Genomic DNA, 27,962 nt, shown 5'->3' with positions numbered 1-27,962 from the left:
CTGGAGCTCTGCTTCTTTTGTCTCTGTTTTGAAAACAAGGCTGGTGGGAAAATACGCTTGAAGATTGGTTGTGATTTGCAAAATTAGGGTGCATTTGTATAGAACTTTGAACCTCTTCCTGGGCATCTAGTTGTAATAAGTTTCTACAACAATCCGGTAAGGAAGGTCAGTATCCTCATCTCTCAAGCTGCAGAAGGGGAGGCTGGAGGCTTGCCTAAGGCTATCAAGCAAGTTCGTGGCAGAGCTGAGATTCGAACTGTGGGCTCTGCCCAGTGCTACCAAGTTACACTGGACTTTAGGCCTGTCTTTCCCCTCTTCTTCTCTTTGCAGACTTGGAGATCAGCGAAGCAGAATCGGAATGGCAGCCTAATTGAACTCCCCATGACTGGAACAGAGAGAGGTCAGGGGAGGAGAGCACCCTCTTTCCTGTTATGTGGCTGCATGCCTTTAAACTTATTTACATACATACGTAAAACATTCTTCAATATCCCATGCCTGCAAAATAAACTATATCCAGACATTTGGGGTGGGAGTGTGCCTAGGGTGCAATTACATTTGAACCAGGATTTGAACCCAAAGCTCTTGAACTGGAACCTCAGGCTGTTTTCTTCTTAATTCTCTTAGAACAACACACTAGTCCCTAGTGATAAGCCTGGAAACACAGGACAGGGCTGTCTCGGTAACAGGAGGTGGACTGGGCCTTGCCTGCCCAGTGAGGTCTTGGCTTCAGTTTCGGGGTTAAGCTCTGCCTCTGCCAGGAACTCGCTAGGGGGTCCTTTTTGGCAGTCATTCACTTTTTTTTTTTAAAAAAAGATATTTATTGAGAATTTAAAAGGAAAAGGGAAAAAAAGACCAAAAAAAGGAATTAAGCAATACAAGTCAATAAAAACAACAAAAAAAGAAAAAACAGAACACACAGTACGTCAAAACCAAAAACAAAAGCAAACAAAAAATTTAAAAACAAATCCAATATTCCCAAGTCTTTATCTTTCGTTAACTTGTTTCATCGACCTCCTCACACCTCCCTTTTTTGTATTCTAGTTATTAATTATCTCAGCAAATCCTTTCCATCTTTCACTATATTCTGTCATTAAATTGCCTTAATTTATTTTATCCTTATCTTACCATAAAAAGCCCTAAAGCTTAAAACTTATTTATACATAATTCCTTATAGCATTTCTACTAAAGCCAAATAGTTTCATTCCAGCATTTTTTCTAACACTCATTAATTTTACAATAATTCTCTAAATGAATTTTTAAACTTTCTTCCAATCTTCATCCATCGTCTCTTCTTCCTGGTCTTGGGTTTTGTCAGTCCTTTCATCCCTTCCATCTAGTCCATCAACCTGGGGACCTTCTATCCGACGCTCTTAAGTCTTTTCCATGTCCCTTCTGCAGGTCTTCATGTTTATACCTGCACTTTACTTTGTCTTCTGCTAATCTTATTCTTAATTTCCTTCCTTTCTCACTGAGGGGTAGATCTCGGGGAGACTCCAACTTGACCATATCTTTATCCCTTCTTGACAGGTCAGCCCATTCTCCATAGTCAGCACAGAAATCCAAAAAATATTTGAAGGCATGTTTCAAAGTCCCTCCAAGGTTAAGGGCCCCCACAACTCCAAACTCCCCCTGGCCCAAAACCAGATCCCAAAAATCAAAACATCCCTGCATAGGGGCATCTATCCAACTTCCCATCTCCAAACCAAACAGTACTCCATCTCTCCAAGTCTGACTTTCTCCAGGTTCAGTCATCAGAAACAACAACTTATGTTCCTGCAAGGCCGCGGCTCTCTCCATTTCTATTACTTGAGGTTCAGCAACAACCTCCTCCTTTGTCTTCTGCACAACTTGCCCTGTCAAAGCAAATTCCTGGGTTGGTTCCTGAGTGGTTTCTATATAGGTATTCACTGTTTGTACAAAATTGCTAACTGCAACAGTCATCAAATCCATCTTCTCATGTAGCTGTTCCAATAAAGCACTTGTCTTGCAAAAAGCAAGCACTAAAGCTTCTTCTGGGCACATTCTTGTTCAAGGTCAATGTCTGGTTCCCACGATCTTTAATCTCTACAGCTGTAGAATTCCCCAGATCGACTCCAGCAACAGTTTCACAAGCTCCCTCTAGAGAAAACAATTTCTGTTTGTATCCGTCTTTTTGAAAGCAGATCCCGCAACAAAATTACTTTTGCTTTTCAGATATTTTGTTCCTTTTAAATGCAAAAGGAAACATTGGAATCAATATGTTTCTCTTTTTTAACTATCTGTCAAGAAACGTTTTATTCACAGTCCATGAACTTCCCCAAAGCGTCTGTCTCTGACACCCCGTTCCCAGGTTCAAGACGGTGGAAATTTATCTTTCTTTACTCTCTCTCCTGCAGGTTTAAACAGTCTAAGATTTTCCCCCTCTTCTCCTGCTTCCAAGGGGGGTTTGGTAGTTTTAGCTGATGGAAATTTAGTCCTTTACAAACGACTATCCAGACTTTAGCTTGCAATGTCTTTGCTTCAATCTATTTACAAAAGCGGAAGGCGGACTTCCTGTTTAGACCTTCCCGCTTCGGTACCAAATTAAGATGTTTCATAGTCCAATTTTCCGTTCTACTCACGGGTAGTTGTTTAAAGTCCAATTGTCCACAGGAAAAAGTCAGCGCTCTCCGGCAACAGCAATGCGGCTTCCCTCCGTGAAAAGAGCAGTCGTTGGCAGTCATTCACTTCAAAGCTTTTTGTGCCTCATCTGCAGAACTGATGTGATCCTTACTGGCCTACCTTAGAGGGCCGTTATGAGGATTACAGCAAGATAGCATGCGTGAAGCCATGTGGGTGCCACATAAAAGGGCTAAATGTTGATTTTGATTGTGCAAAATAAGCAGCTACTGTTAGCATCTTGCAGAAATTGTTTTTTTATATCCTGTTTTGTCGACCACATTTCCTGACCATCCTTTGTCTAGCAGATTGGGGGAGAAGAGATTGCCAAATTAGTTCAGCCATGTTAGATAAACTAGATTAGATAAGGTAAAGCTTCCAGTTAGAAACTCAGCACTAGCGGTTTGTGTTATCTGCAGTCCCGATTCCTGGCTTGCACAATGGCCTATTGACCCAAACACAACCTGCTGGTGAGCTACTAATAGCCCACCATGGGCTTAGTCAATCTCAGCTTTGGGTTCCTGGCTGAGCACTGCAAAACTGATTGGAAAGAGTGTGTGTGCTTGTTTTTAAATGCCGTGCACAACACTATCAAACCAATAGTTACATAAATTCAACTAACAAATATACCCACAATGTAACTGGCTGTGTTTAACTATATAAATTCTTTATACAACCACCAATTCATTTGTACATACGTGGAACACAAAAGCTTCTGTTTAGACATTACGTATATAAGAACTGATCTATTTGTATTTCCTGTTCTAAATGTTGGTCCTTAATTGCTTCTACTCAACTAGATAATGTGAAAAGAGTTATGTTTATATGATGTATAAAGAATTTATATAGTTAAACACAGCCAGTTACGTTGTGGGTATATTTGTTTTTAAACGCCTGGCAGGCCCCAGCCGCGATCTAAGGGAGCTACATTCAGCCCAGCAGCTTTGACCGAGGTGCCCTAATCTGAACAGGCACCGCTGTGCCTTTGGAGGGGGCCAGTGCCCACACCGCTGGCTGTGCATGCAGCTTGCAGGTTGCTTTTAACTCCGCTCTCCACTTCCTGTGACTTTTCAAGACGAAACAGAGTGTGGGAGGAACTTTATTTTTCTCTTCCCCTTTGCAAAAATGCGGAGGTGCCGACTGCTCCTCTCCATCTGAGGTTCAAGAGAGGTGTGGCGTTAGTAGGAGCCTTCAGAGAGGAAACAGTCCTTGGTGGTACAACAGCTGAAGACTGGCAGCCCAGGATAACACAGACTGGTAAGTTGTCACACAAACCCTTCACCCATTTGATGGGTTGCTTCATAAAGCAGGTGGATAGAGATAGTGATGCATTAATGTAATGTAATGCAAGTCGGACTTCATTAGAATGACACAAGGGTGGACTCTCCATAGATGTGGTGAGCTCTTATTGATGACCCTCTGCAAGGGATTCTGAAGCTGTGATTCATAGAACTCTACAGTTCTATGATTCTCTGTTCAGGCTTGCAGTCACTCTGTTCCATCACCTCTCAAAAAAAAAAACCAAAAAAAAAACCACCTAGTCAACATTCTGTAGCTTTTGAGCATCTTCAGTCCTGATTCAAGAGTTTGGGGACTTAGGAAGATAGGAAGCTGCCTTATGCAGTCAGACCATGCTGGCTCAGTGGCAGCAGCTCTCGAGGATTTCATGCAGGGAATTTTCTGTTGGGGATTGAGCCTGGAACTTTCTGCATACAGGCTCTACACCACTTTGCCCCTTAGGATCTTGTCCCCTTCCTTGGTGGTCTAATTTTGAGGGGGGGCCCCATGCCTGCTGATAGCTCCCCTTATGGGTGAGGCTGTTTTGTCCATGTTTAAGAGCGTCACTCACCCACTGAACACCAGAACTAGAAGAAATGATCGGCACGGTCCCAGATTGATCAGACCGAGGGGTCCATCTAGCAGTCTTCAGCTTACAACTGCATTCAGCTGTGTAATGATAAGTTCGTGGTGGTGAAGGCAATCAAAGGCTACCACTCACAATGGCTGCACTGTGCCTCCACTAATGGAGGAGTGACAGTTGCTGCAAACTACAGGAGTGGAGAGTCGTGCTCAGTTCCTGTTTGCAGGCTTCCCAGAGGCATCTGGTTGGCCTCTGTGAGAGCAGGGTGCTGGACTAGGTGGGCTTTTGACCTGATCAAGCTTATTCTGTAAAACTGAGATTGCAGCACAGAGCCCAAGCAGCTTAGCTTGATGCAAAGTTGCAGCCCTCTTGATAACGTCTTAACATTCTTCTCTTTCTGCTTTAACAGTTTTCCTCTTCGCTGGGTCAGCTCTGCTCACAGGCAAAAGGCTTGCACCTCTTTAGCCCACCACAAAGACCTCCTTAACTCCAGCTGCCCGCTAAAGACCCAAGGCTCTGACTTTGAACCACATACCACCTTGGGAAATGTGAAGGCAAAGTGACCGCCGATCTCTAGGAAAAGAGGAGACACTTCCACAGCTTAAAAGAGAGAGATGGATAACACAACTACCGTTGATGAGACCGTTGCCAATGCTAGTTTGTTAGAGTGCGTCTTCCAAGCAGACTTTCAGTATTCCTTCTTCACGATTGTCTACAGTACGGTCTTTGTCCTGGGCCTCCTGGGGAATGGAGCTGCCCTGCACTTCCTGACCTGCCAGGTGATCAGCTTGCCTCGCTCCTACGTCTACCTGGTCAACTTAGCCGTGGTGGACACCCTATTTGTCTGCATCCTGCCTTTCAAGATCCATTACCACCTCAACCGGAACAACTGGATCTTTGGGGACATTGCCTGCCGGCTGACAGGGAGCATGTACTTCCTCAACATCTACCTCAGCATCGCCTTCTTCACCTGCATCTGCCTTGACCGCTACGTGGCCGTTTTGCACCCTTTTGTGTACATCCGGATCAAGGGCGCCCACTACAGGCTGGTGGCTGCGGTCCTCTGGGTGACGGCAGTGAGCATCGCTGCCCCGCTGGTCCTCGGGGGGCCCCTCAACTTCAACCGGAGCAATGCGACCGTCTGCTTCGAGAGTTTTGGGCTGGAGGAGTGGACCGGGCGCATGATGCCCTACAACGTCTGCGCGCTGATATTTGGCTTTGTGGTCCCTTTTGGGGTCATCCTGATCAGCTACCCTCTGATCGCCCGGCGCATCTCTCGCATCCCCCGCAGCGCCCGCAAGAGGAAGGCCCTGGGCACCATCTACCTCATCCTCTTCATCTGCGCCACCTGCTTCCTCCCATACCACCTCACCCACCTGCTGCACTTCCTCATGCGGGCTGGGCTGATCCCGGACTGCCGCTTTGCTGTTGTCATATACAGGATGCGCCGCATCACTCTGGCCTCGGTCAGCTTCAACTGCTGCCTGAACCCCATCTTGTACTACTTCACCTCAGCCAGCAGGCGGTGCCACTGGAGACTTCCCTTCAGGACCAGGGCCACAAAAGTCTACACCATCTGTGGTCGTCGAGGCGACGCTTGCGCACCCGCCAACCTACGCATTCCCGGACCAAGGCGGGGTGAAAGGAGGCAGCAGGTTCAGATGATATCAGTGAGAAACCCAAGGAACTTTAACTGAAACTGTAGAGGGCTTTGTGCAGGAGGGGTTAGCGTTATGTATCCTTAAGTTTTTTGAGAGAGGCTGCAGGGACCACATTTCCCCAGTGGCCACCTAGATTTTCTCTTTCTGCTACCCACCCAAGACCCCTGAGAGAGATTATTAGTAGTGCCATGTTTCTGCAGGAGCACATAATGTGATACCAGATGCAGAATACATGCCCCGTGATTTTATATTTTCAAAAAGGCACGTTTCTAGTCCTTTCGGCCATGATGATATGCTTCCAAGTGGGTCAGCAATGTTGACTAAAATTGCAAAGGCCAGGCTGCTTTGGCTGCAGCTGAGTATGGGTCTTGCCTTGGAATGGGGATCCTGTGCCACCCCCGCCCTGGCTGTTTCTCAACTGCACCTCCCATCAGTCCTAGCAAGCCCTGACCAATGAAGCAGGGATGGGCAGGAGAGGTGTCGTTTGGCAATATCTGGAGGGCCAAAGTGCCCCCACACCCATCTTGCTCCTCTACCATGGCTTTGCAAAATGAAAAAGGAAGACACACTTTTTTACGCTTCCTTTGGATGGACAGGGCTTGGAGTTGGGTGTGTTTGCTTTTGAACATGGGCATATGTACCCACTTCTGTTTTTAATATAGACCAGACATTAAACTGGTGAAGGCTGATCCATTAGGTTGAAATGAGGAACTGACACACACAGCTCAGTTTTCTCTCAGCCAGCCCCCACCTGCCTGCGAACATCTTCCTCCATAGTCTTGAATCCTTCTTGTGGGCTTCTCAGAAAAGGCAGCTAGTTGGCCACTGTGAGAACAGACTGCCAGGCTCTGATGGGCACTGGCCTGACTGGGCAGACTGCTATGGTGCCCCTGATCCTTTTTCCTTCAAGTGGGAGATGCCTGCGACAGAAGATGCCACCTTCTCTGCCCATGAAGCAGGTGCTCTACCATCAAACGGCACTCCCTTCCCCATCACAAGGCAAGAACTCACAGAAATGAATCTGAAGGTGAGTAGCCTGGACGATGCTGTGTGATTCATTATCTGAGACCAGTATGGCATTCACATTGTGATACCGGTGTCAGACTTTGTGAGCTGCCAGTACATCAGGGCTCCCCGGCTGCTGCCAGCTCAGCACTCCTCACTTCCTTGTGCTGTCCTGGTGTTAGCTGGGGAGCCATTATGTATTGGCAACTCAAATTGCCTTCACCTCTGGGCAGGATGCATCTTTCCTCCTGGAGCAATGACTGCCCTGGGAGGAAAGCAGCAGTCTGCAGGAGCCTTTGCATTGCGGCTTCCTTGAACTACTCAGCTTGGAGAGCACCGATGCTTCTGCTTGCGCACTGGAGAGACATCCAGGTCTGTCGTCCCCCCACCAGCTGATCAGTTTAAGGAAGCCCCTGCTAGGGCATGTATGTCAGCTGCTTCTTCCTCCCCTAAGGTGGGGAGGAAGAAATAGCTGAGATACATTCCAGACATTGTGGTATATCAGAATATCGTGGTCTTTAGCTGCTGATGTATCACAATGTTGAAAACCAGGTATCGCCCAGGTGAGATGACTTGGGTTGGGTGTGGAGCTAACAATCCTGGTAAACTGGCCTCCTTTAGAAAAAACACACAGTTTGCATTCACTGTGAAGCGACTACTACCTATTTTTGGATTTTTTAAGAAAGCCTACTACTTGGAGTTGTTACTGCAGATGCCACCTGTGACAATAAAGGCCACTAATATTAAATACTAAAATTCCTTGCGTTTTAATTTGTTAAAAACACACACAGACTTAAGTATTTACATTGTTCTTTACATGTTCCAGGGTTTTAGCTCCTGGAGACTCATGCCGTGATTTGAGGCAGCGCCTTTTTCAGCAGGGAGGTCACGTAGCTACCCATTTCTTCATCCTGCAACCAAAATCCATATTTTTTGGTTAGTAGAAGCTAAGGCTGTACATTCACACCGCGATACCACTTTCAGACTTTTTGAGCTGGCAAATACATCACAGCTCCCAGCACAATGCAACTCACTCCTGTCTGCTTGCAGGCAGATGGGAGGGAGGTGCCCGGTGTTGGCAATGGGTGGGGGAGCTGCAATGTATCGCCAGCTCAAATTGCCTTGAGAGGCAGGTGGTTTAAGGAGACCTGGTGCTCTGCTGTAGGGGCTGGGCGACAGGTTTTCAACATCATGATGTATCACCATGGTTGGCGATAAACCACAATGTTGAAACAAGCTGTATTGCCCCCTGCCAGAGTGAAACTGCTTTAGCTTTCACTTCTGCAGGCCAGGGCCAATGCAGCTGGTCTGAGCCTGCTGCTTAGCTGGGGGGCAAAAAGGCTCCTATCCCCCAGCTGAGCAAGCCCAAATGCTGGCAGGGGCCTTGAGGCTCCTTCTGCAGGCGTGAGGGATGGGTAAGCTACCTTGCTGGCTCCTCCTATCCCCCATGAACCAGGTGGCGGCAGCCAGGCACACAGCCTTTTTCTTGTGGGGTGGAAGCAAGGAGCCCCACGCGGCGGGATGCAGGCTCTTTTAAACTTCTCCGTTGAGAAGCTCTTCTCAATGGAGAAGAATGGAGCCTGCACCTCCCCAGCCGCGATCCCACTCCTGCTTGCGTACAAGGCAGGCTTGGTTAAAATTACTTGGCCGAGGCGAGGACAGTGGCATACTCCTCAGCCAAGCAGTTTAAAGAAGTGAGGGAGGAACATGCTGTATCACACTTTGCCGATGAAGCTTGTTTCTCTCTCTCCACCTATGAGGGCAGAGTGGGATGGTGGTTTCACTTGGCGGTATATCACTAGTGAAACTGCCATTGCTGTTGGTCCCTCATACTCAGTGATGTATCGCCCAGGCCTAATCTGCTGAGGGGCGTGCAGCTGCCCACACCTCAGTGGAGGAGTTTAACAGAGGGAGAAGCAAGCTGCCTTGTTCCTGGCCCCACGAGGTGCTGGGGTGAAATGCCTCAGTCTGCTCAGCAAGAGCAGCAGCGGTTTCACCCCACACCTCACAGGGCTGGGGCTAATGCAGCTTGCTCCTTCCTCCATTCCAACACTGCGGTGTATCGCCAGATTGCAGTGTTTGGCTGGTGATACATCGCAATGTTAGAAACCTGCCGTCGCCCAGCCCTAGAAGCCCACTTGCCTTAAATTAAAAATACTGCCCCGCTATAACTTCCTGCGTTCCTCCAGCTGTGTTGCAGAACCATTTTGTTTAGATGGGCTTAAGGAAATTCCAGGAGGGTCTGTCAACACCTCTGGGGCTGGAAAGCTTCTGTTTACAAAGGCTGCAGCCTGCAGGGATTGTCAAAGGGGTGCTCTCGAGATGCTGTTTAGTCCAACTCCCTTCATCCCTTTGGCCATTAGCCACACTTACTGGGGCTCAGCAACATCTGGAGGGTCTCTGGGTCTGCTATAGCCCCTTGCTAAGGTGGAAAGGGGCAAGGGACTCTGAAAGCCAGGAGTGTGATAACATGTGTAAAAAAGAAACCTCACCTGATATGTCCACGACACCAGCAGCAGTTTAGTTGCAGGATCTTCCGATTGCACTGTAACCTGGATCAGGATGGACTCAACCATTATGGAGGTGTCAGAGAGGTGTTGAACAGAATAGTCCTTCAGGAAACTGGGGGGGGGGGGACAACAACAATAACATGTTGAATATCACAAGCAGCTTCCTTTCCTCTCCTGGGGCAGCTGGCAGCTAGGAAAACAGATCCTAAAATGCATTTTGTGATTGGGCTAACAATTTTGGGGGCAAAATATTACTTAACCTTTCAAATAGCCTAGAATTATTTGGTAACCTCTTCTGTACAAACAATGAGAGTTAGAATCTTAACTAGTTGATTTTTTAAAAAATAAGCGTGTTAGAAACTAAGATCAAAGCAGCATGTCTGCACTAATCTACAACCTTGGTACATTGGACAGATTACAGTACTGAGTGCAGAATTTTGGGAATGTGAGTTTTCACCTTTCTGCCAAAGAAAGCAAGCTCCTAATCTGCAAGGCTGGGAAGATGTATACGAAACTGTGCTCAGCAGCAAACATAGACAAATAAGGCGCAATTTTTCTTTTCTTTCTTTGCTGGGGGCTGGTAATATTCAGTGCTTGCTCTCCTAACTAACAAAACCAAAATGCATGTTCAGATTACATAGTCCCTCGAGGATAAGAATTCCAACATTCCTAGCTGTGAGGTCCGAATTCTCTGTTCCTAATCCAAGGACAGGACTAGAACAAATAATGAAAATGGCAAGGAAGCAAGATTTTGGCTCAGCAGTGAAGGAAAAACTGCCCAATGGACAGAGCTGCTCAGCAAAGGGAACAGGCTGCCTCAGGAGGCTGTTGGCTAGTCTATCCTCCACTAGGCACACTAAGCAGGAGGTCCTGAATGAGATACAGCCAACTCTGTGACTGCTCAGTCAACCATTTTTTATTCAAACTAGGGCTCTTCCCTATCATGTGGCCCCACCTCCCACCTTTCCAAGGAAGCACAAAGCAGGCCTTGAGCCAAAGCATTCCTTCAAGCCATTTTGCACACAGTCTGGTGTACCTACGTCTTCAGGTGGTTGTATAAACGCAGTCCTGTCTCATGCTCTTTGCGGGGGTCCTGGAAGTGGATGCGGCAGGTGAACCTCAGCTGGTGCTCTGCCAGGCCCAGCTCTTTGAGTGCTTGTTCGGGAGAGACCAGGCGGAAGCTCTGCCCAGAGAAGGAGGAAGGGAGAGAAGTAATGCACAGCGCCTGCTTTTGGGCTTCCTCCTGAGAAATCTGGACAGCCAGGGAACAGCATGCTGAACTACCTGGGCTGTCAGTCGGATCCAGCAGGCTTGCCTTACTTTTTAGAGAGAGGCACAAGGCACAGATTTAACAATGTACTGCAGTTGGGGTGGTGGCAGTGAAGAATTCTACACAACAGGGAAAGCTCCTGATCTCAGTGGCAGCACCAAAATAAAAATATTGAAGAGGGCAGGCACATTTTAGGCTTCTGAAACATCATTTCACATTAATGCTCCCATCCTAAACATATAATTGTGGAAGTAAGCACTACTGATTTTAATGCATCTTAAACCTTATTTCAACTAAGCCTCCTTAAGAGTGCAGTTTTAACTTTCCAGTTTACAATGTGGTAGTAACCTATATGTGAAAAGGGCCTTTCCTCCACGTAAACCATTGAGGGGTTCCAAGAATGTAGGGAGACTACTAGGCAGAGTTCTGGGTAGATGGGGGACCTTTCTGCCAAGCCCACCACAGAAGCCATTCTATCGGCCAGGAATCCTATTCACCCACCTAACCTGCCTCCACTTACATTGTCCTTGATGATCAGGGTCCCATGCATGAGCTTTGGCCTCTTGGAGTCTGGCAAGGGCCCTGGATATTGGAAACAAAGAGAAGAGAGGAAGGCAGTCAGCAACCATTCAATTTTTCCCCACCACCTCCAGATATTCCTTGTTGTGTACGTCACCAGGCCCTACAGTCATTCATTTATTTACAGGGACAGGAAAGGGACCACAGCCACCCATTCTGCAGCACCCCTCTGCAAACAGGAAACAAACACCACAATCAAAAGCCTCTGCGTGTGTTACTCAGAGGTGCTAAATTACTGCACTCTTACCGCAGTGGTCCAATTTTAGCGTCACATTTTCCTTCCTAGGTTCTAATGTCAGAAGAACTGCTAGTCCCAGAAGATGTCACAGGGTGTTACTGCAATCAGCCAGCAATACCAGCTTAATTTACAGCTGGTAGCAAAAGAAGATGGTGCCATGGGGCTAGCTGGGCACTGCTAGTAGCACGGCTCCAAGTGCCTCTGTCTCCACTACCAAGGAGGGCCAGACGCTTGCACTTTCTAATCCCACCACACAACCGAAGCCATTTCAATTAAAAAAATTATGTTAGTATAGTTCAATAGTAAGGTTCTAGTCCTCATGGACTGTAGAGATGAGTTCTGAAAGAACACCAACTGCCTGTAGTCCTCTGGGTATCTCAAATACAGCACCACCCAAAAGAGGAGAGAGGTTTGCCTGGGAAGGCTGGGGCAGAGGGGAATGGTCTCCTTCAACATACATGGAGGCAGCCTAAGCAATTTGGGCACTTCCACAGGGAATAGAAAAAAGAGGGACAAGTTGGTGTCAGAACTCAAGAAGAGGACCTGTGTGGCATTGTAGAAAGGAGTTGTATGCAGTGCAATATTATTTTTTTCATGCTTGCGCTCTGTCCATTAGCTTCACATCTGTTGACAGCATGGGACTTACCCAAGTAAAACTGAATTACACTAGGATTACTAGCAGGATAGGGCCCATCTGCTGAAGGGTGGGGAAACTTTGGCCCTACAGATGTTGCTGAACTACAACTCCCGGCTCCAGCAAGCCAGAAGAGGGAAGTTCTTCTCCCTCCCTCTTAGCGCTAGAAATCAGACATCCAACAAAGCGTAACATTGGAAGATTCAGGGCACACTAATGGACTTGTCCACACAAGGCATAGTTAAACTATGGAAGTCTCTTCAGCAGGAGGCAGTGATAACCACCAACTTTGATGGCTTCGAAAGAGGATTAGGGAAGTTCACAGAGGACAAGGCCACTGGTGGAACCAGCCACACTGGCTATGTTCTACCTCCATTGTCAGAGGCAATATGCCTTCAAGTATCAGTGGCTGGGAACTGCAGGAGGGGAGAGTGGTGTTGCCCACATGTCCAGCTTGCAAGCTTCCTATTGCGCATCTGGCTGGCCCCTGTGAGAACAGAATGCTGGACTAGGTGGGCCATTGGCCTGATCCAGCAGGGCTCTTAGTAGTTTAACAACACGTGGTAGGGCCAAAGATCCCTACCCCAAGCCACACATTGACTCAACACTGTACATGGAATAGAAATATCTGACCCACAACATGGAAATCCCAACATACGCAGGCTTGATAAATGGCTCTCTTGATCACCTGCATGGCTTTGCTTTCTTTGGCTTTGCCCTTTTGGTGGTGGCCCCAACCATCTTCCAGCAGCCACATGAAAACATATCAGGCCTACAAACAGCAGTGCTTGTAGGTATCTCCCCAACCCAGTATTAGTACAGCAGGGATGAGAAACCTCTGGGTCAAGGGACCAAATGCAGCCCTCCAGGCCTCTCTTAACTGGCCTTTGGGCTCCTTCCAGGCCACACCCCTCACAAACCCACCTTTGCACCCTCTTGTTTTTGCCAGGATGGGGGATAAAGAAGGGTGTATCTAAAAGAGGACGCTATGACGACTCTCATTTTAAATACCCCTACTATATGCAGGCTATAGAAGCTGTGATATATTGCTGAGGGAGGCAAGAGAAGAGGAAAGCAAGTCTTCAACCAGCAGTTATGTCAATGTCTCATCCAGAAAGTATAGCCAGAGACATTTTGGCAAATTTAAAAAATCCACCCGGACAGAAATTTTACCCTTGAAAAAGAGGACGTGTCCTGGAAAAAGAGGACACATGGCAACCCTAGCTAGCCTACTACGCAAAGGGAGGGTTCAAATCTGCTGCTAGGCCCACTTGTGTCTCTTACCCCACCCCTGCCCCAGAAGGACATGTGGTACTTGGGCTGAACCCTGCTGTACAGATTTGTAAATATGTTTAATAAATAGTATTTCTTTAAAAATGTTCGAGATGAGTTGTGCACCCAGGACTTTACCTATGGTGAGCTCCCTCTTCAACAGCCCGAGCGAAACGTCCACAGGGATGTTGGGGCTGGTGTGAACCGTCACCGTCTCCCCATTGGCAGGCATGTGGCAGGTGACATCTGCAAGAAAACATAGCCAGTCAGCTGCTGCGTGTTCACTTATTCCTAGAGAGGTAACCCAAGGTCACGCCCACGCCATGCATCTAAAGCACACCACTTCCCCCCTAAGGAATCCATAACAAAGAGCAATTCCTTGGATGGTTCTTTCTTTCTTTCGACAGAGAGGGAAAAGGATTTTCTGGAGCTGTTCAGAGAACACATGAGAACCTCGGGAGGTGAAGGAACAAGCATGGGGAAAGGCCCCAGGTCCCTCTGTGGGAAGGGTCACAAGACAGTGGGAAGGCTACGTACGGAATTCCTGCTCAATCTTTTGCTTCAGGAACTCCATCTTCTTCGCCTCCCCATGGACCAGGAGGACGTTCCGTGGCTCCGCTTGGCGGATGAGCTGCATGATGCCCTTGGCATCCGCATGGGCACTGAAGGACATGTACTCCACTTGCATCTTCACTTCCAGCTGGAGGCCAGAAAGACATGTACAGGGAATGAAGGCGGCTGCCTCAGAATGTATTCTTACTGCACGTCCCCTCAGATCCTCCCTCCCTCCCTTTCTTTTTCAATCAATTAAAGTGGAGGGGCAGCTCCAATCTGCCACAGCGGAAGGTCCCTCCTGTGAAACATTTCCACTCACAATCTGCCTTCCTTCCATTTCCAGCTTCCGCTGACCGCCCAAGATTTTATGACCGACAGTTCCTTGCACGCAATATCCTGGCATGATTACCTGGGAGACAGAAACCAGAAAGAAATTGTGCTTGTTACAGGAGCGACAAAATGGGTGTGGGGTTATTTATTTGGGGGGGATACCTAAGCACAACCAGTGTGATGTAATGATTAGAGTGTTGAGCTATGACCTGGGAGACCAGGGTTCAAATCCCTTCTCAGCCATGAAGATCAAAGTGGTATATAAATGTAAAAATTAAAATAATAAACAGTATCTGTATGCTTCTTGAGAGGCAGATTCTCCAGTAACTTACTATGATGATTATTACAACTAGGAAAGTAGGAAGCTGCCTTATACCAAGTCCAACCTAAGGTTCATCTAGCTCAGTATTACCTACACTGACCAGCAGCAGCTCTCCAGGAGTTAATTATAAAAAGGAACACACCAGGACTTCTGTCCTTCCTAAAGGGCTACCAATAAAATTCATACGCAAATATATTTGAGTACGACGCACCTGGTCTGTTTTTAGAATTGCTGAAATTTCCACCCACAAATTCTCTCTTGGGAAGCTGTCATTCCAGAAAAATCACAAATTTCTGGTACTTAAAAACAAAAAATAAACCAAACCAGAAGGATTGCTTTGGGGTGTGTCAAACTAAGCCCTACTGAAAGCAGATCGAATTAGTAGACCCAAGCGAGTCATATCCACTAAGTAGACCTAAATGAGTCACGTCCACCAAGTTCAATTCTGCTCTCTGAGCAGGAGCAGAATTACCTGAAAAGCAGGAAAGTTTTGTTTGCTTCTTTCAAACATGAAGGAGTGTGCGAAAAATGGCATGCGCACAACTATGCACAGGCTAGTGTGCTACAGTCTCCTCCATCACCTTAGTGTTCTGCTGGTACAGACCTGTAGGTGTCCACATCTAGGAGACACTTTATGTATGAGATTATTAGACATGCCTCTTCGGGTGTTGGTTGGAAGTGTACGCTTAGAAAAGCATCTTCACAAGCACACAGGTACTGCACAGGCACAAGTGTCCAGGCAGCCCTGGCCAACCTGGTGCCCTCCAGATGTTCTGGGCTGCAATTCTAGAATGAAATGCATTGGCTGGGGCTGGAGGGCACCAGGTTGGCAAAAGGATGCATTAGGGAACCAAGACTGATTGCATCACTTTCTTCAGTGAACATAGAGGATGTCCAGCTCTGGCTGCCATCACTCAAAGAAACTAAAGGATATTGCAGAGTTATTATAATGCTGGGGTATCAATGACTATCGGACTTTGAAAAGCTGGGTCAAATGCATCAATGTTGAATTAAACAAAACAGTGTTAATTGGGCTTTGAATCAATGTGCAATTAACTGCACATTTTATTGTGCTACTACCTTTCCTAGTGGGTTGTGCACACCACTATTCTGAATAATGCTTTTTATAGGGCAGTGAGCACTGGGCATGAGTTTATGGAACCAAGGGGGTTGTGGCGCTCAAAAGCTTGGGAATCCAGACTTAAACCACGGCCATGAGGAGCAGCAGCAGACCTGTATTTGTCAAGAGCATTTTCATACCATGTTCTTCTCGTTGCCGGCCCATTTCTTGAAGATCTGGAGGGACTGCCCAGCATGAAGCATGCCTGGTGTGGCAAACACAACCTTAGGAAGAGAAAAGGGAAAGTGGGTTCTTATCTAATCCAAGATGGCATTTTCAGGAAGGGTCAAAATGGAACCTGAGTGACTTGGCCCTGACCCATCATCACCTGCCCGGTTCCCTCCCTACAAGTGCATCTTCCAGCCATGCACTGCTGACCCTTTAAGTGGCTATCTGACCCTTTCCTGGCAGACCACTGGGGCAGGGAGAAAAAGCAGGGGCGAGAGAGGGGGGGAGGCCCATGTCATTGTTTATGAAATTTTACTGTGGTGGTGTAAGGCACAGGTGAGCAAGCTGTGGACCTCAGCAGAAAAAAGGAGGGGGTGGAAACAGAAAATGGCATGAGAGAGAGAGAGAGAGTGAGAGTGAGAGTGCAGGGTATGTATCTGTGTGTGAGAGTGAGAGAGGAGTGGCCAACCCACTATTTCCCTATGATTCTTTCTACCACTGCCTGCAGCCTCTGAAAGATTACTCCAAAAGAATGCGGTTCTGTACAGAAAAAGGTTGACTGCCCTGTCGTAAGCAGCCTTGAAAGGTGTATTTGCACTAGAAGGCCAGGGTATAAATACTTAAATGATTAAATCGAGCCCATCCCCCGTCACACACACACACACACACACACACGCCCCTCCCTCCACACGTACCATTGGCCCTGGATTGTCAGCGAAGGCCCGGTCAAAGGCCTTGATGTGCTTGAACTCAAACATGTTCCTCTGGACAAACGTCTTCCGGATCTTCTGGTTGGTCCACGTGATGAAGAGCTTGTAATAGTGGTTGGCCTTCTCCGTCAGCCCCGTCGAGAAGTAGATGGGAGCCTTCAAGTTCATTCGTTCCCTTGGGAGGAAATGACAGTGGTGGCAGTGGGGGGAAAAGATCCATTTAGCCACCCTCTATAAACAGCTCTCTGGCTTCTGAAGTCTTGGCCTGTAACTTTCATTCATTTTGAAGCATATTTTCATCATGACAAGGGATAGTGATTCGAGGTTGGTTTGCTTTAAAAAAACAACTGAAAACCTGACATTCTCAGGAAGCTGAAAACAGCACTTGTGACCACACTGGGTTGCACAATATGGTAAGCTACGGTTTGATGGTTTACCAGGAATGCACAGGCCCCTGCTGCTGTGCTCCTTTTCTGCTGATGAGCAGGAGCAAATAGCTATGGACCGTGGCTTAGTGTTATTTCTGAACCAGAGATTGCAACTTGTTTCAGAGCGCAAATTGCTTTGTGTGATAAAAACGCTCATCCCTGGTTTGGATGGAATGCAGAGCACCGTAGTTTGTTGCTTTTGCTCACTAGCACGGAGCTATTGCTGTGTTCACGTAAATCATTCATAGAATTGCAGAGTTGGAAGAGATTCCCAAAGGTCATCCAGGCCAACCCCCTACAATGCAGGTGTCACAATTAATGGCTGTCCAAGCTCTGCTTAAAAACCTCCAAGGAATGAGAATCCATCACTATGGCTTACAGAGGGGAGAGGAGAGCATCAAAGCTGGGGGCTAAATGTGGCCCTCCAGGCCTCTCTTATCTGGCCCTTGGAACGCTCCACAGGCCATGCCCCCTCACCGCAGAACACCCCCCCCCCCCAACTAGCTCTGCTTAACACCTGGCTGGAATGTGCCCTTGAATTCTGATCATGCCCCCTGCTTGCCTGGTGTGAGCTGGGCTTGAATGTGTGTAGAAACAAGCCTACAGTACCAAGTTAACATTTGTACTGGTTGCTCTGCCCATGTTTTGCCTCTGTCCCCACCCACCACTTGCATATGGCCCCTGGAAAGCTGCACAGAAGGGAACGTGGACCTCGGGTTGAAAAGGGTTCCCTGCTCGTGGCTCACCAGGACGTGTAATTGGTACTGCTGCCAGGATCACAACTTGCTCACAAGCCCAGGAAAGGGCAGAAGGGAGCATAAAGATGACAATGAGATATTGGTTGGGCGGGAGAGATTTCATTCTTCAACAAGCAAGGAGCCCCTCAGGCATCGATACAGCAAGTCATTTTTTAAATGAGAGCGAAAGAGGCTTGTCTCCTTACCAGAAAGTCTCCAATAAAATGCAGAGCTCCTGAGCCCGTCCAAGAGCAAATACGGGGATAAGGACCTTTGGGAGAGGAAACAAAGGGTTCAGTTGGGAAATGGCAGCTGCAAACTATCCCCTGCTTGCCCAGGGAGATACACCTGGCACCAACCTTCTCTATTTTAGGCACCTGGCAAGGACATGGTCTTTTGGCCCTGAATTTGAACGATGGCTCCTTTAATAGGGTGAGGCCTTTAAATCCTGCCTTGTACCTGTGTTTTTAGGCTTGGTTGTTCTTAAGTCGCTTTGGGTCACTCTGGCTAAATAAAGCAGCTAACAAATTACAAACAGGATAGAGGTGGTAACAACTGGGAAATGTCTCTCTCAGGGGAAATAAAAAAATTCCTTCCTGTAGCACCTTAAAGACCAACTAAGTTAGTTCTTGGTATAAGCTTTCGTGTGCATGCACACGAAAGCTTATACCAAGAACTAACTTAGTTGGTCTTTAAGGTGCTACAGGAAGGAATTTTTTTATTTTGACTATGGCAGACCAACACGGCTACCTATCTGTAACTCTCTCAGGGGAAGTTTGCCTGCTATGACCGATCTGCTAACTGGAAAACTTCAGCCAGGGTGTCTCGGAGGAGCCTAGAAGCTGATAGGCAGGCTGATAGTCGTACCTTCCCGCCTCGTTCGATGGCTTCGTGGACTTTCTTCAGGAAGTCCCTCTCCCTGCAGCGCTTGGAGTCTCGAATAGTCGTGGCGTAAGTGGACTCGGAAATGAGCAGGTCAGGGCGGCATTTGTCGATCCAGGCAGCTCTAAGGACAAAGCACAGGCCTTGCGTTCCAGCCGGGGTTCAACACCATGACAACAGAGCAACACTCCAGGTGAAGAGCTCAAATAAAATGCCTCCCTACCCCCTGTAAATCCTGCTCTGCTAATTGTGGTTGTTATTAGTCATTTATACCACTTACTTACCAGTGTGGTGTAGAGGTTAAGAGTGTTGGACTAGGACCTGGGAGAGCAGGGTTCAAATCCCCACTCAGTCATCAACCTCTCTGGGCGGGGCCTTGAGCCAGTCACTGCCTCTCAGCCTACTTCACAGGGTTGTTGGGAGGATAAAATGGGGAGGGCCACAAATGCCGCATGGAACATGGAAAGGTTATGTGGGAAGAGCTTCAAAACCCTTCTAAGGCCCTCCAATATTTTACAGTTGATTTAAAAAAACACACCTTAAAAACTGCCAAGAAATTTAAAGCATTCAAATTTAAAACGCTGGGGGTCAAACCACAAACAAACTGGACTACGGTTTTCCAAAAAATTTAGTTTCTGATCAAGTTGCCCAAGCCTCCTCCACTGGCCACTTGGACAAACAGAAATGAATGAGTGTCATAAAATGGCATTTGAGAAAGAGCGAATCTTAGTGCCTTGGTGTTCTCCCACACTTACCCTAAATGCCTGTCTGGAGTCATGTTGTAGTCACCCTAATTTGAGAAAGGGAGGGGAAACATTTTCAATGCATCACAAGTAACTGAGCACATTCAGCTGAAAAGAAAGTATATGTAGATTCAGCCAGGCACTTACAGTGTAAACGACGGACTCGCAGCCAACTTTAATCTGGAACATGGCTGCCCCAAGCACATGCCCTGCGTAATACGCCTTGATCTCCAACTCGTCATCCACCTGCATAAAAAAAAGGGCAAGCATTGTGGCACAATAGTAAAATGTCTGCTTTGCCTGCAAAAGATCCTGGGTTCAATCCACAGAATTTCCTGATAGGACTAGGAGACAATCCTGCCTGAAATCCTTGGAGAGTCGCTGCCAGTCAGTGCAGGCAATGCTGAGCCAGGGGGAACAATGCATTCCTTCCTGTGTAAAATGACAAGCTGCAGTGGGTGCAGAATGCAGTGGCTAGATTGCTGATGGAGGAAGGCGGTTGACAGCAGGGGACACTTCTGCTAAGACATCAGCACTGGCTGCCCACGGGCGACAAAGATCTTGTAATGATATGCAAAGCCCTGAGCAATATGGGCCCAGGATACCTTAAGGACCCACCTGAGTTCTTATATCTTAGCTTGATCACTCAGAAGAGCATGGTTATAGTTGGCCCCCTTGCCTCCACCAGCACTCAGATGTTTAGTGTTACTGGTCCCATACTGCAGAATGCTCTTCCAACAGAGATGCAGCAGGCACTCTCACTAGACTTCCAGGCTTCTCTCAAAGACCTTTTCATGCCGAGAGGCCAACACAGCTGTTTAATTTTTCAGCAGTTCATTTTCATTTAGTATCATTTTTACAGTGGGGTCATTCTACATATCAAGCAATCCAACTTTTTTACCTCATGCAATCCAATTTTCTTAATATTTTGTACCACTTGTTGAATGATAAAAACTAAGTTTAAATCTAAAAATTTAGCTTTCTATGTCATCCCGTTTTTGAGTTATGAGGGTTTGAAATTTCAGAAAATTGACAATTTTGGCCTTGTCGGACCACACACACACCTTAGAAGGTCAGCCCAGCTCAGCGTCAAGATACGTCAAAACTAAAAACACCAATCTCTTCGGAACTTCATGGGCTTTAATATGATAGGTCACAAGATGGACTTACTTTAAATTTTAAATTTGTTACAAAATTTTAAATTTTAAAAAGTGATTACAAATGATTAAAATTATTCAAAAAATATATAAGACCTACCTGCAAAATTTCATCTCGGGATCTCAATGGGATGACATTAAAAAAATTATTTTGTACATATGTGTCTGCCTTATTGGGTTCTATTTAAGATAAAGGGGTTTTCTTGGAGTAAAATATAACTGAATAAACAAGACTTCAAATTATATTATTATTATTATTATTATTATTATTATTATTATTATTATTATTATTATTATTATTATTTTTACCCAACCCATCTGGCTGGGTTTCCCCAGCCACTCTGGGCGGCTTCCAACAAAAGATTAAAAATACATTAACGCACCAGTCATTAAAAACCTCCCTTCTCATGTTCATGAGATGAAGTACAAACAATAATTCTTTCAAAGTGTTAATTCTATAATGCAAAAGCAAGCAATCTCTCTACTTTGGAACACATTTTTAAAAGAAAAGCCTGACTAGCTTTCCAGATACCTTTTAATTGCACAACTTTCTAATGAAATGCCTTACGTAACTGAAGCTGGGGGGCCAGGAAAGGACATTCTCTGTGGTGGCCCCCAGGTTGTGGAACTCCTTCCCTGCAGAGGTGTGCCTGGCACCTTCATTGCAAATGCTGATGGTGCCCCTTTACTCGACCTATTTTTAGGACCCACCTTACTTCAGCAACTCTAAGTTGTTTTAAACTACTTTTAATATTGTGGTTTAATTGTTGTGCCCACAACTGAGACCTTAGAGTGAAGGGCAGGTAATTAATAAGAATAATAAGGATTAATAATACAATTATAATAATCAGGCATGAGTCCCCATCTCCCAAGGCTGTCTCCCCCTACCTGCACTGTCTGATGAAGATGGACAGCCACCACTTTCTTCATGCAATCTTTGATCATCTGGGAGGTGAAGAAGTTGGTCTCCCCTTTCTTGTCCACAGTGATTTTCCGGAAGTCCTCAAGGAGGATGGGGCAGATGGCCTTGGTTGGGTGGGTCATGTAAATGGGCCCATCATAGCCAACCATCTCGCTGAAGTACGGAAGGGCCCCACAGTGGTCCAAGTGGAAGTGGCTGCAAAGAGATAGGGCAAAATTCAAGGTGGCCTTTGTTTTTTGTTTTTTTAAATAGTTTTTATTGCATTTTTTCAGACACAGACAGAAAACAGAAGAAGAAAAAAAGAAAGAAAAGTATAAAAAGAAGATAAAGAAGATCATAACCCTTCAACAACTTATTCCAATTTTCCATCGAACTTCCCCACATCTCCCGCACAATGCATTCTTAATAATAAATTTATCAGCAAATTGTAACCTTGTTTCATGTGTTTCTTTGATACTTTCAATTGCAATTTAAGTTTAAATCCCTTATTGTCCATTTACTCTAAAAACAAAATATATTATCCTTTTTAACATTTAAACTTTGATCCCTTCAATATTGTTATCCAATTTCATAAATATTGCACTCACATTGCTGGGGCTAGCATTTCAAATTATGCGTCATTTTATAGTTCATATAACTTATAAAATTTTTGCAAATAATTCTTAAATTTTTTCCAGTCCTCCTCCATTGCTTCTTCTCCCAGGTCTCGGATTCTGGCAGTCATTTCGGCCAACTCCATGTAGTCAATCAGTTGCGTTTGCCACTCTTCCAGCGTGGGTAAATCTTGAGTCTTCCAATATTTGGCGATCAGAATTCTTGCTGCAGTGGTCAAAATTCAAGGTGGCCTTTGATCCCCGCTAAATGAGAATGGGCCTCAACACCTATTTGAAGTAGTTGCAAAACTTTTTTTTTTTTTAACCTGAACTTCATATACAATGGTACCTCGGGTTAAGAACTTAATTCGTTCTGGAGGTCCGTTCTTAACCTGAAGCTGTTCTTAACCTGAAGCACCACTTTAGTTAATGGGGCCTCCTGCTACTGCCGCACCACCAGCGCGATTTCAGTTCTCGTCCTGAAGCAAAGTTCTTAACCCAAGGTACTATTTCTGGGTTAGCGGCGTCTGTAACCTGAAGCGTCTGTAACCCGAGGTACCACTGTACAACTACTTGTATGTGTCTTAAAAGTTGCATTTAACTTACTACATTATTAGGTGCCTAATTTACCCGTTGACATGAAACCCCTCCCCCCCAAAATGCCTAAAACTAACCAGGACCTATTCCACTTCCAGCAACTCCTTAAGATTGTAAATGCTTATTTTGCATTCATTCATATATATATATATATATATATATATATATATATATATATATATACTTTTAATTTTAGCTTTTTCAAATTAACAACCTTTACAAACCATGGAGAGTTGGTTCAAAACCCTTGCTCAGGATTCCCTTCACTGAAACTTCAAATTGTGCAGCTTGATAGGATATATACTCCTAACTCATTGGTAACAGGTGAATCATGATGCCCTGAAACAGCTTTGTGTGTTGCAGCCCAAAGCAAGTTAACAGTGTACATGTCACTAGACAAGACAAAGGTGGTACCCACCTGATGATGACACAGTCCAGGAAGTCAGTCAGCCTTCCATTCTGAGTGATGTAGGAGAAGTCAGGAAATCGCCTCTGCAAAACACAAGAGACTTGGTGTTCCATAATGGTGGGGCTTACACCATCTGGCATGCCCAGGAAGTGCCCATGTGTGCACAGAACACCCGAAGATTTCTGCTTCTTCAGAACCCACCCAGACTTCAAGATCAATTTTGGAGGCCCTCCTTGAACGTTCCAAGATCATTCGTTCATTCTTAGCGGCCAATAAACTCTAAGATCATTTATATTCCTCCACTGCAGGATTTATCACTATTATTTATTAATTTCTATACCACCCTTCATCTGAAGACCACAGGACAATTTGCAATATAAAAACACAGAAACGTACAGTATAAAAGCAAACAGAAGGAGATTGCACTACATGACCCTCAGGGTCCCTTCCAATTCTCTGATTCTATATTGGTGAGCAGAAGAGGCAGGGCTTTTTCAGCGGTGGCTCCCAAAGTGTGTTAACTCCCTTCCTAGGGATATAGAGTTGGCCATACTCAGTTTTGGCTTTCAAAAACACACTTTAGAAGCCATTTTATTCCAAACTGCTTTCAGCTGAGATGGTTTCTTGTTGATGTTTTCCAGCTGTGGCCTTGGGCTGCTAGGGGATGATGTAATTCACTATCTGACTTCCTTCCTCTTCCCTCTTCTTTTCTATTGTTGATATCAGGTTGTGAGTCTACAGTCATGGACTGCCTTGTGCTTTAATTGTGTGTCTGCTTTAAATCACTTAGAAGTATTTTGCTCTAGTAAGAATCATGGAAGTTTTGTGAAATAAATGAATCACCTCTGTACAGCACCTACAACATTTTATATCGCCTTTACCTGATCCTAAAAACAAACAAACAAAACCAAACAAACCAGGGGACAGGGATTCAAATCTGCAACCTTCTGCAGGCACAAGTGTTCTTCCATGTTACATTCAGCAAAGTTCCAGTTCCCACTGTTCGTTTTTGCCCAATAAGGTCTGGGGCTGCAAGGGAGAATTCTTTGCTTGCATGCGCCACCCCTTCCAAGTTAAGGGGGGGGGGGTCTCCCTGAAGTCACCAAGTGGAGTGTACAGACCACAACCCAACAGTAATAACCAGGGAGCTATCCTACTTTGACTACAGAGTTTGGAAAGGAAAGCAATTCTTCTTGTGAAACAGTTGCTGCTCACACCTCTCTCTACAGCAGGGCTAAGAGCCTTTTTCAGTCCAAGGACCCCATTCCCTTCTGGGCAACCTTGCAAGGGCTACATGCCAGGGGTAGGCGGGTGCCAGATGCAAAAGGCAGCAACAAGCTATATTATTTGGCTGTGAGTTCTGGAATACCTGCTCCCTGTCCTGCAGGCTTTTTTCCACTTGGCATGGGACAGTGGGGCCCTGGTTGACTCCAGTTTAGGAAGTTTTGTGGGGGGAGTGTTGCTGCTGGGTGGTGTTGAGTATTTTTTGTATCTTCATTTTAGATCTTTGTGATTTATGTGGAAATTGTTGACTTTGGTTGTGTATTTTTTAATGTTTTATTTACTATTTAGAATTACTTTGGTTCTGTTGTAGTTATGTATTTTTTCCGATGTTGTAAGGGACCTGGAGCATGGTTTGAATGGTGGAAAGGTGGCATGCAAATAAAATTATGCATGTTTTTCCTTGCTTCCATAGGCTACTTTCTGCACACACTGACATGACCCCCTCTATCTAACATCCAGGCAAGCAAGGGTTCAAGGGCAGGTTCTACCCATGGAAAAACACTCAAGTAGAGTGTGAAGCAGGACCAGTGAGGCCTGGAGGGCAGCATCTGGCCGCTCCTGGGTCTGCTGTTCACCACCCCTGCTCTACAACCTTCCCACACTCCAAGCTAAACCCTCCATGTACACTTTGGGGCAATGCCAAGTCAAATCTGAAACTGCCACCTAGGCCAAGGCCTGCCCATCACACTTACATCGTCATTATAGCCCATGTGCATCCCACAATCCAACATGACATTTTTCCCTGCAATGGACACGAGGATGCAGCTCCGGCCTACATCTTGGCCAGCTCCTGAAAAGGCAAAACATAAAAATATGTGAGTTGAATGGCCTTCAGTCTTAACAGAGGTGCTGCATTTCTGCTGATGCACCTGCAAGGTCACATAGCACATCTTTGGTGGTCATGTCCACCTATGCAGGACTTCTGGGCTCAAATCCACCAAGAACTTCGTTCAAATAAGTCTGAATCTTGAAGCCATTGTTTTGGGTCCTGGCCTCCACAGCAGGAAAAACAAGCTTGCTACAGCCTCCGTGTGACAGCCCTTGAGATATCTGAAGATGGTTATATCTTCCCAGTCTCCTCTTTACCAGGCTAAACATACCCAATGCCCTCATCTGCACACATTACAGCTTGTGAATATCCTTCTTAAATTGTGGTGCCCAGAACTGGACAAAATACTTCAGGTGTGGGCTGACCAAGGCACAATAGAGTGGTACTATTACTTCCTTTGATCAGGACCTGGCATAGGCAAACTCGGCCCTCCAGATGTTTTGGGACTACAACTCCCACCATCCCTGACCACTGGTCCTGTTAGCTAGGGATGATAGGAGTTGTAGTCCCAAAACATCTGGAGGGCCAAGTTTGCCTATGCCTGATCAGGACACTACACATCTGCTGAGGCAGCCTAGAGTAGCACTAGCTTTTATGCTGCTGCACCACACTGTTGACTCATGTTAAGCTTATGGTCTACTACGACCCCTGGATCCTTTTCATATTTGTTGATTGCCACTCAGCAATCTGTAGTTCAGAAATGGAACTCTTTAGAAAATTTACACTTATGTGATGAATAGTGGAGGGACCCACATTACCCATGCCTGACCTATACCACCTAGAATCACTGTCAGCACACCTACCATTCCTAAAAATGGAGCTCAGTGCCTCAACTTGGGCAGACTGAGGACCCTAAACTCCAAGAATGCACCCCTCCATTTTTTGGCATAAGTGCCAACATTTATGTTACTCACCCAAGGGAGTGACTTTTATTTCAGGCATCTTTAAACGGCTTGGGTTAAACCTCCAAAGTCCAGCTGCAATGGGAGCCGTTTCAGAGATCCCATAAGTGTTCCCCAATGGTGTCACAGCTTCAGAATCTTATGCAGAAGATTAATTCAAGACGTCCTGAAGGATAACAAATAAATTTGTATGGTGGCAGTGCTGCTGCTGTAACTCACCTCACACCAAGCCATTACCCGGCATTGGGTCCTGGCCTACCAGCTAAAGACCAACGCTCTATGCCAGGGCTTTGCCAACCTGGCTCCCTCCAGATTACAGAACCATAGAATCATAGCGTTGGAAAGGGTCACGAGGGTCATCTAGTCCAGCCCCATCTTTCTCCCAACATGGGACTTGAGCCCATGACCCTCGGTTTAAGAGTTATGCTCTACTAACGGAGATATCAACCCTCCGTTCAAAATCATGCCCTTCTGTACATTTCGGGCTCCCATTAGCCCCACACAAGGTTTCAGCCAGGAGATTCTTCCTGGAGGTGCCGGGGATTTCATTTATCTTTATACGTTTATTAAATTTGCATACCATCCTTCGCTCAAAGATCTCTGGACAGTTCACAGCATAAAAGCTGAACTTGGGACCTTCCGCATGGAAAGCAGTGCCCTTTTCAACTTTGGGGGCTTGCATGGGCACAGCACTCCGAAAACACTGGAAGGCTTTTGTTAAGCACCATAAACCGTAACCAATGCCCGATTTACATGTAAGCTAAACAAGCTATAGCTTAGGGCCCCACTCTCTTTGGGGCCCCCAAAAAATTTAAAGGGAAACAACAACTGGATGTACATTTCCAAAAAAAATACATATTTTGTTATGTGCAAATGGCTTTAGATACCTATTAGGTCCATAAATTACCATACAGCATATATCCAACACAAAAAACCAGTGACAATTTGTTGCTGACAAAGGACAGCTGGACATATAAAGGGCCGCATTACCTTCAGTAGCTTAGGGCCTCATCAAACCTAAATCCGGCCCTGACCGTAACAAGCCACCTTTGGGAATTATTTACAATTGTACCACGCTTGAGCTTCCACTTGTTCTTTTTAATAAAGCACCTTTTCCGCCTACACAACCCCGCGCATGCCTAGTTATTTGTTCTACCCCTACTTGCTCATTCACACGTGCACCCGCTTTCCTTCGAGGAGCTCTAGGTGGCCTCCTTGGCCTCCCCACCAGCTTCTCCTCAAAACAACCTCGCAGGGGAGGCGAGGCGGAGGGCGAGCGACCCGCCTCCTCTCCTCACGCGCTTCTTCCGCGTTTCTGCCCCCCCCCCGGAACACCCCGACCCGTTTCCTTGTCTCCATGGCAACAGGAGTCGTCACCCCACCCTCCACCCCCGCTTGCCGCCACTTTCTTTGCAAACTCACCTGGCCGGTCGCGCCTACAAACGCCGAACGCAGCCCTGGGTCGAGGGGCGCATGCGCCCGGCGGTCGCACTCAGCTGTCTACAACTTGCGCCAAACTGGCATATAGACTTTTTATATTACCAAAAAGTTCAGAGTGACGCACTTAACAGTCAACTTCCGAGGTAGAAAGTACATAGTCTCATAGA

The 27,962-nt window shown here is 46.2% G+C and overlaps 3 protein-coding genes and 1 long non-coding RNA gene across 4 annotated transcripts in view; 2 read left to right on the top strand and 2 right to left on the bottom strand.

Moving 5' to 3' along the window:
- Positions 1–18,888, top strand: part of PUSL1 (pseudouridine synthase like 1) — a 71,929-nt gene extending 53,041 nt beyond the window's left edge. Inside the window, exons 8-9 of the mRNA XM_081201686.1 lie at positions 331–400; positions 18,807–18,888. Of these exons, the coding sequence (XP_081057812.1) occupies positions 331–374 (44 nt within the window). The 3' untranslated portion in view covers positions 375–400; positions 18,807–18,888. The remainder of the gene's footprint in view (positions 1–330; positions 401–18,806) is intronic.
- LOC308591076 (lysophosphatidic acid receptor 6-like) lies at positions 371–14,212 on the top strand. Its single transcript, XM_081201645.1, has 4 exons — positions 371–772; positions 2,686–3,894; positions 4,908–6,168; positions 14,075–14,212. Exons 3-4 carry the CDS (start codon positions 5,113–5,115, stop codon positions 14,114–14,116), a joined length of 1,098 nt encoding a protein of 365 aa, XP_081057771.1. The 5' UTR covers positions 371–772; positions 2,686–3,894; positions 4,908–5,112; the 3' UTR covers positions 14,117–14,212.
- On the bottom strand, positions 7,908–27,895 carry INTS11 (integrator complex subunit 11). The gene is made up of 18 exons (XM_081201543.1): positions 27,778–27,895; positions 26,368–26,521; positions 25,317–25,414; positions 23,350–23,423; positions 21,708–21,936; positions 19,810–19,908; positions 19,675–19,709; positions 18,905–19,043; positions 18,244–18,308; positions 16,858–17,047; positions 16,135–16,218; positions 14,542–14,631; positions 14,205–14,367; positions 13,806–13,913; positions 11,465–11,526; positions 10,715–10,857; positions 9,657–9,786; positions 7,908–8,075 (listed from the first exon to the last, which is right to left on the bottom strand). The coding sequence occupies exons 2-18, from the start codon at positions 26,393–26,395 to the stop codon at positions 8,010–8,012; spliced, it is 1,803 nt and encodes a 600-aa protein (XP_081057669.1). The 5' UTR covers positions 26,396–26,521; positions 27,778–27,895; the 3' UTR covers positions 7,908–8,009.
- On the bottom strand, positions 10,018–10,699 carry LOC308591184. The gene is made up of 2 exons (XR_014010035.1): positions 10,530–10,699; positions 10,018–10,499 (listed from the first exon to the last, which is right to left on the bottom strand). It is a non-coding gene; the product is annotated as an uncharacterized lncRNA (long non-coding RNA).
- Positions 27,896–27,962: the final 67 nt, after the last annotated feature.

The sequence above is a fragment of the Podarcis bocagei genome, assembly GCF_964188305.1.
Source record: "Podarcis bocagei genome assembly, chromosome: 7".
NCBI classification, from domain to species: domain Eukaryota; kingdom Metazoa; phylum Chordata; class Lepidosauria; order Squamata; family Lacertidae; genus Podarcis; species Podarcis bocagei.
This window is presented reverse-complemented; position numbering and strand designations above follow the sequence as displayed.

What these genes read in the sequence shown, in the direction of transcription:
- INTS11 (XM_081201543.1), bottom strand. Translation starts at nt 26,395, where the DNA reads ATGCCTGAAATAAAAGTCACTCCCTTGG. An exon ending in CCGGCAACGAGAAGAACATG is followed by an intron (nt 14,632 to 16,134) that starts GTATGAAAATGC and finishes TCTGTCTCCCAG; the next exon opens with GTAATCATGCCAGGATATTG. An exon ending in TTATACAACCACCTGAAGAC is followed by an intron (nt 9,787 to 10,714) that starts GTAGGTACACCA and finishes CCCCCCCCCCAG; the next exon opens with TTTCCTGAAGGACTATTCTG.
- LOC308591076 (XM_081201645.1), top strand. Translation starts at nt 5,113, where the DNA reads ATGGATAACACAACTACCGTTGATGAGACCGTTGCCAATGCTAGTTTG. An exon ending in AGCAGGTTCAGATGATATCA is followed by an intron (nt 6,169 to 14,074) that starts GTGAGAAACCCA and finishes TTCTTTCGACAG; the next exon opens with AGAGGGAAAAGGATTTTCTG.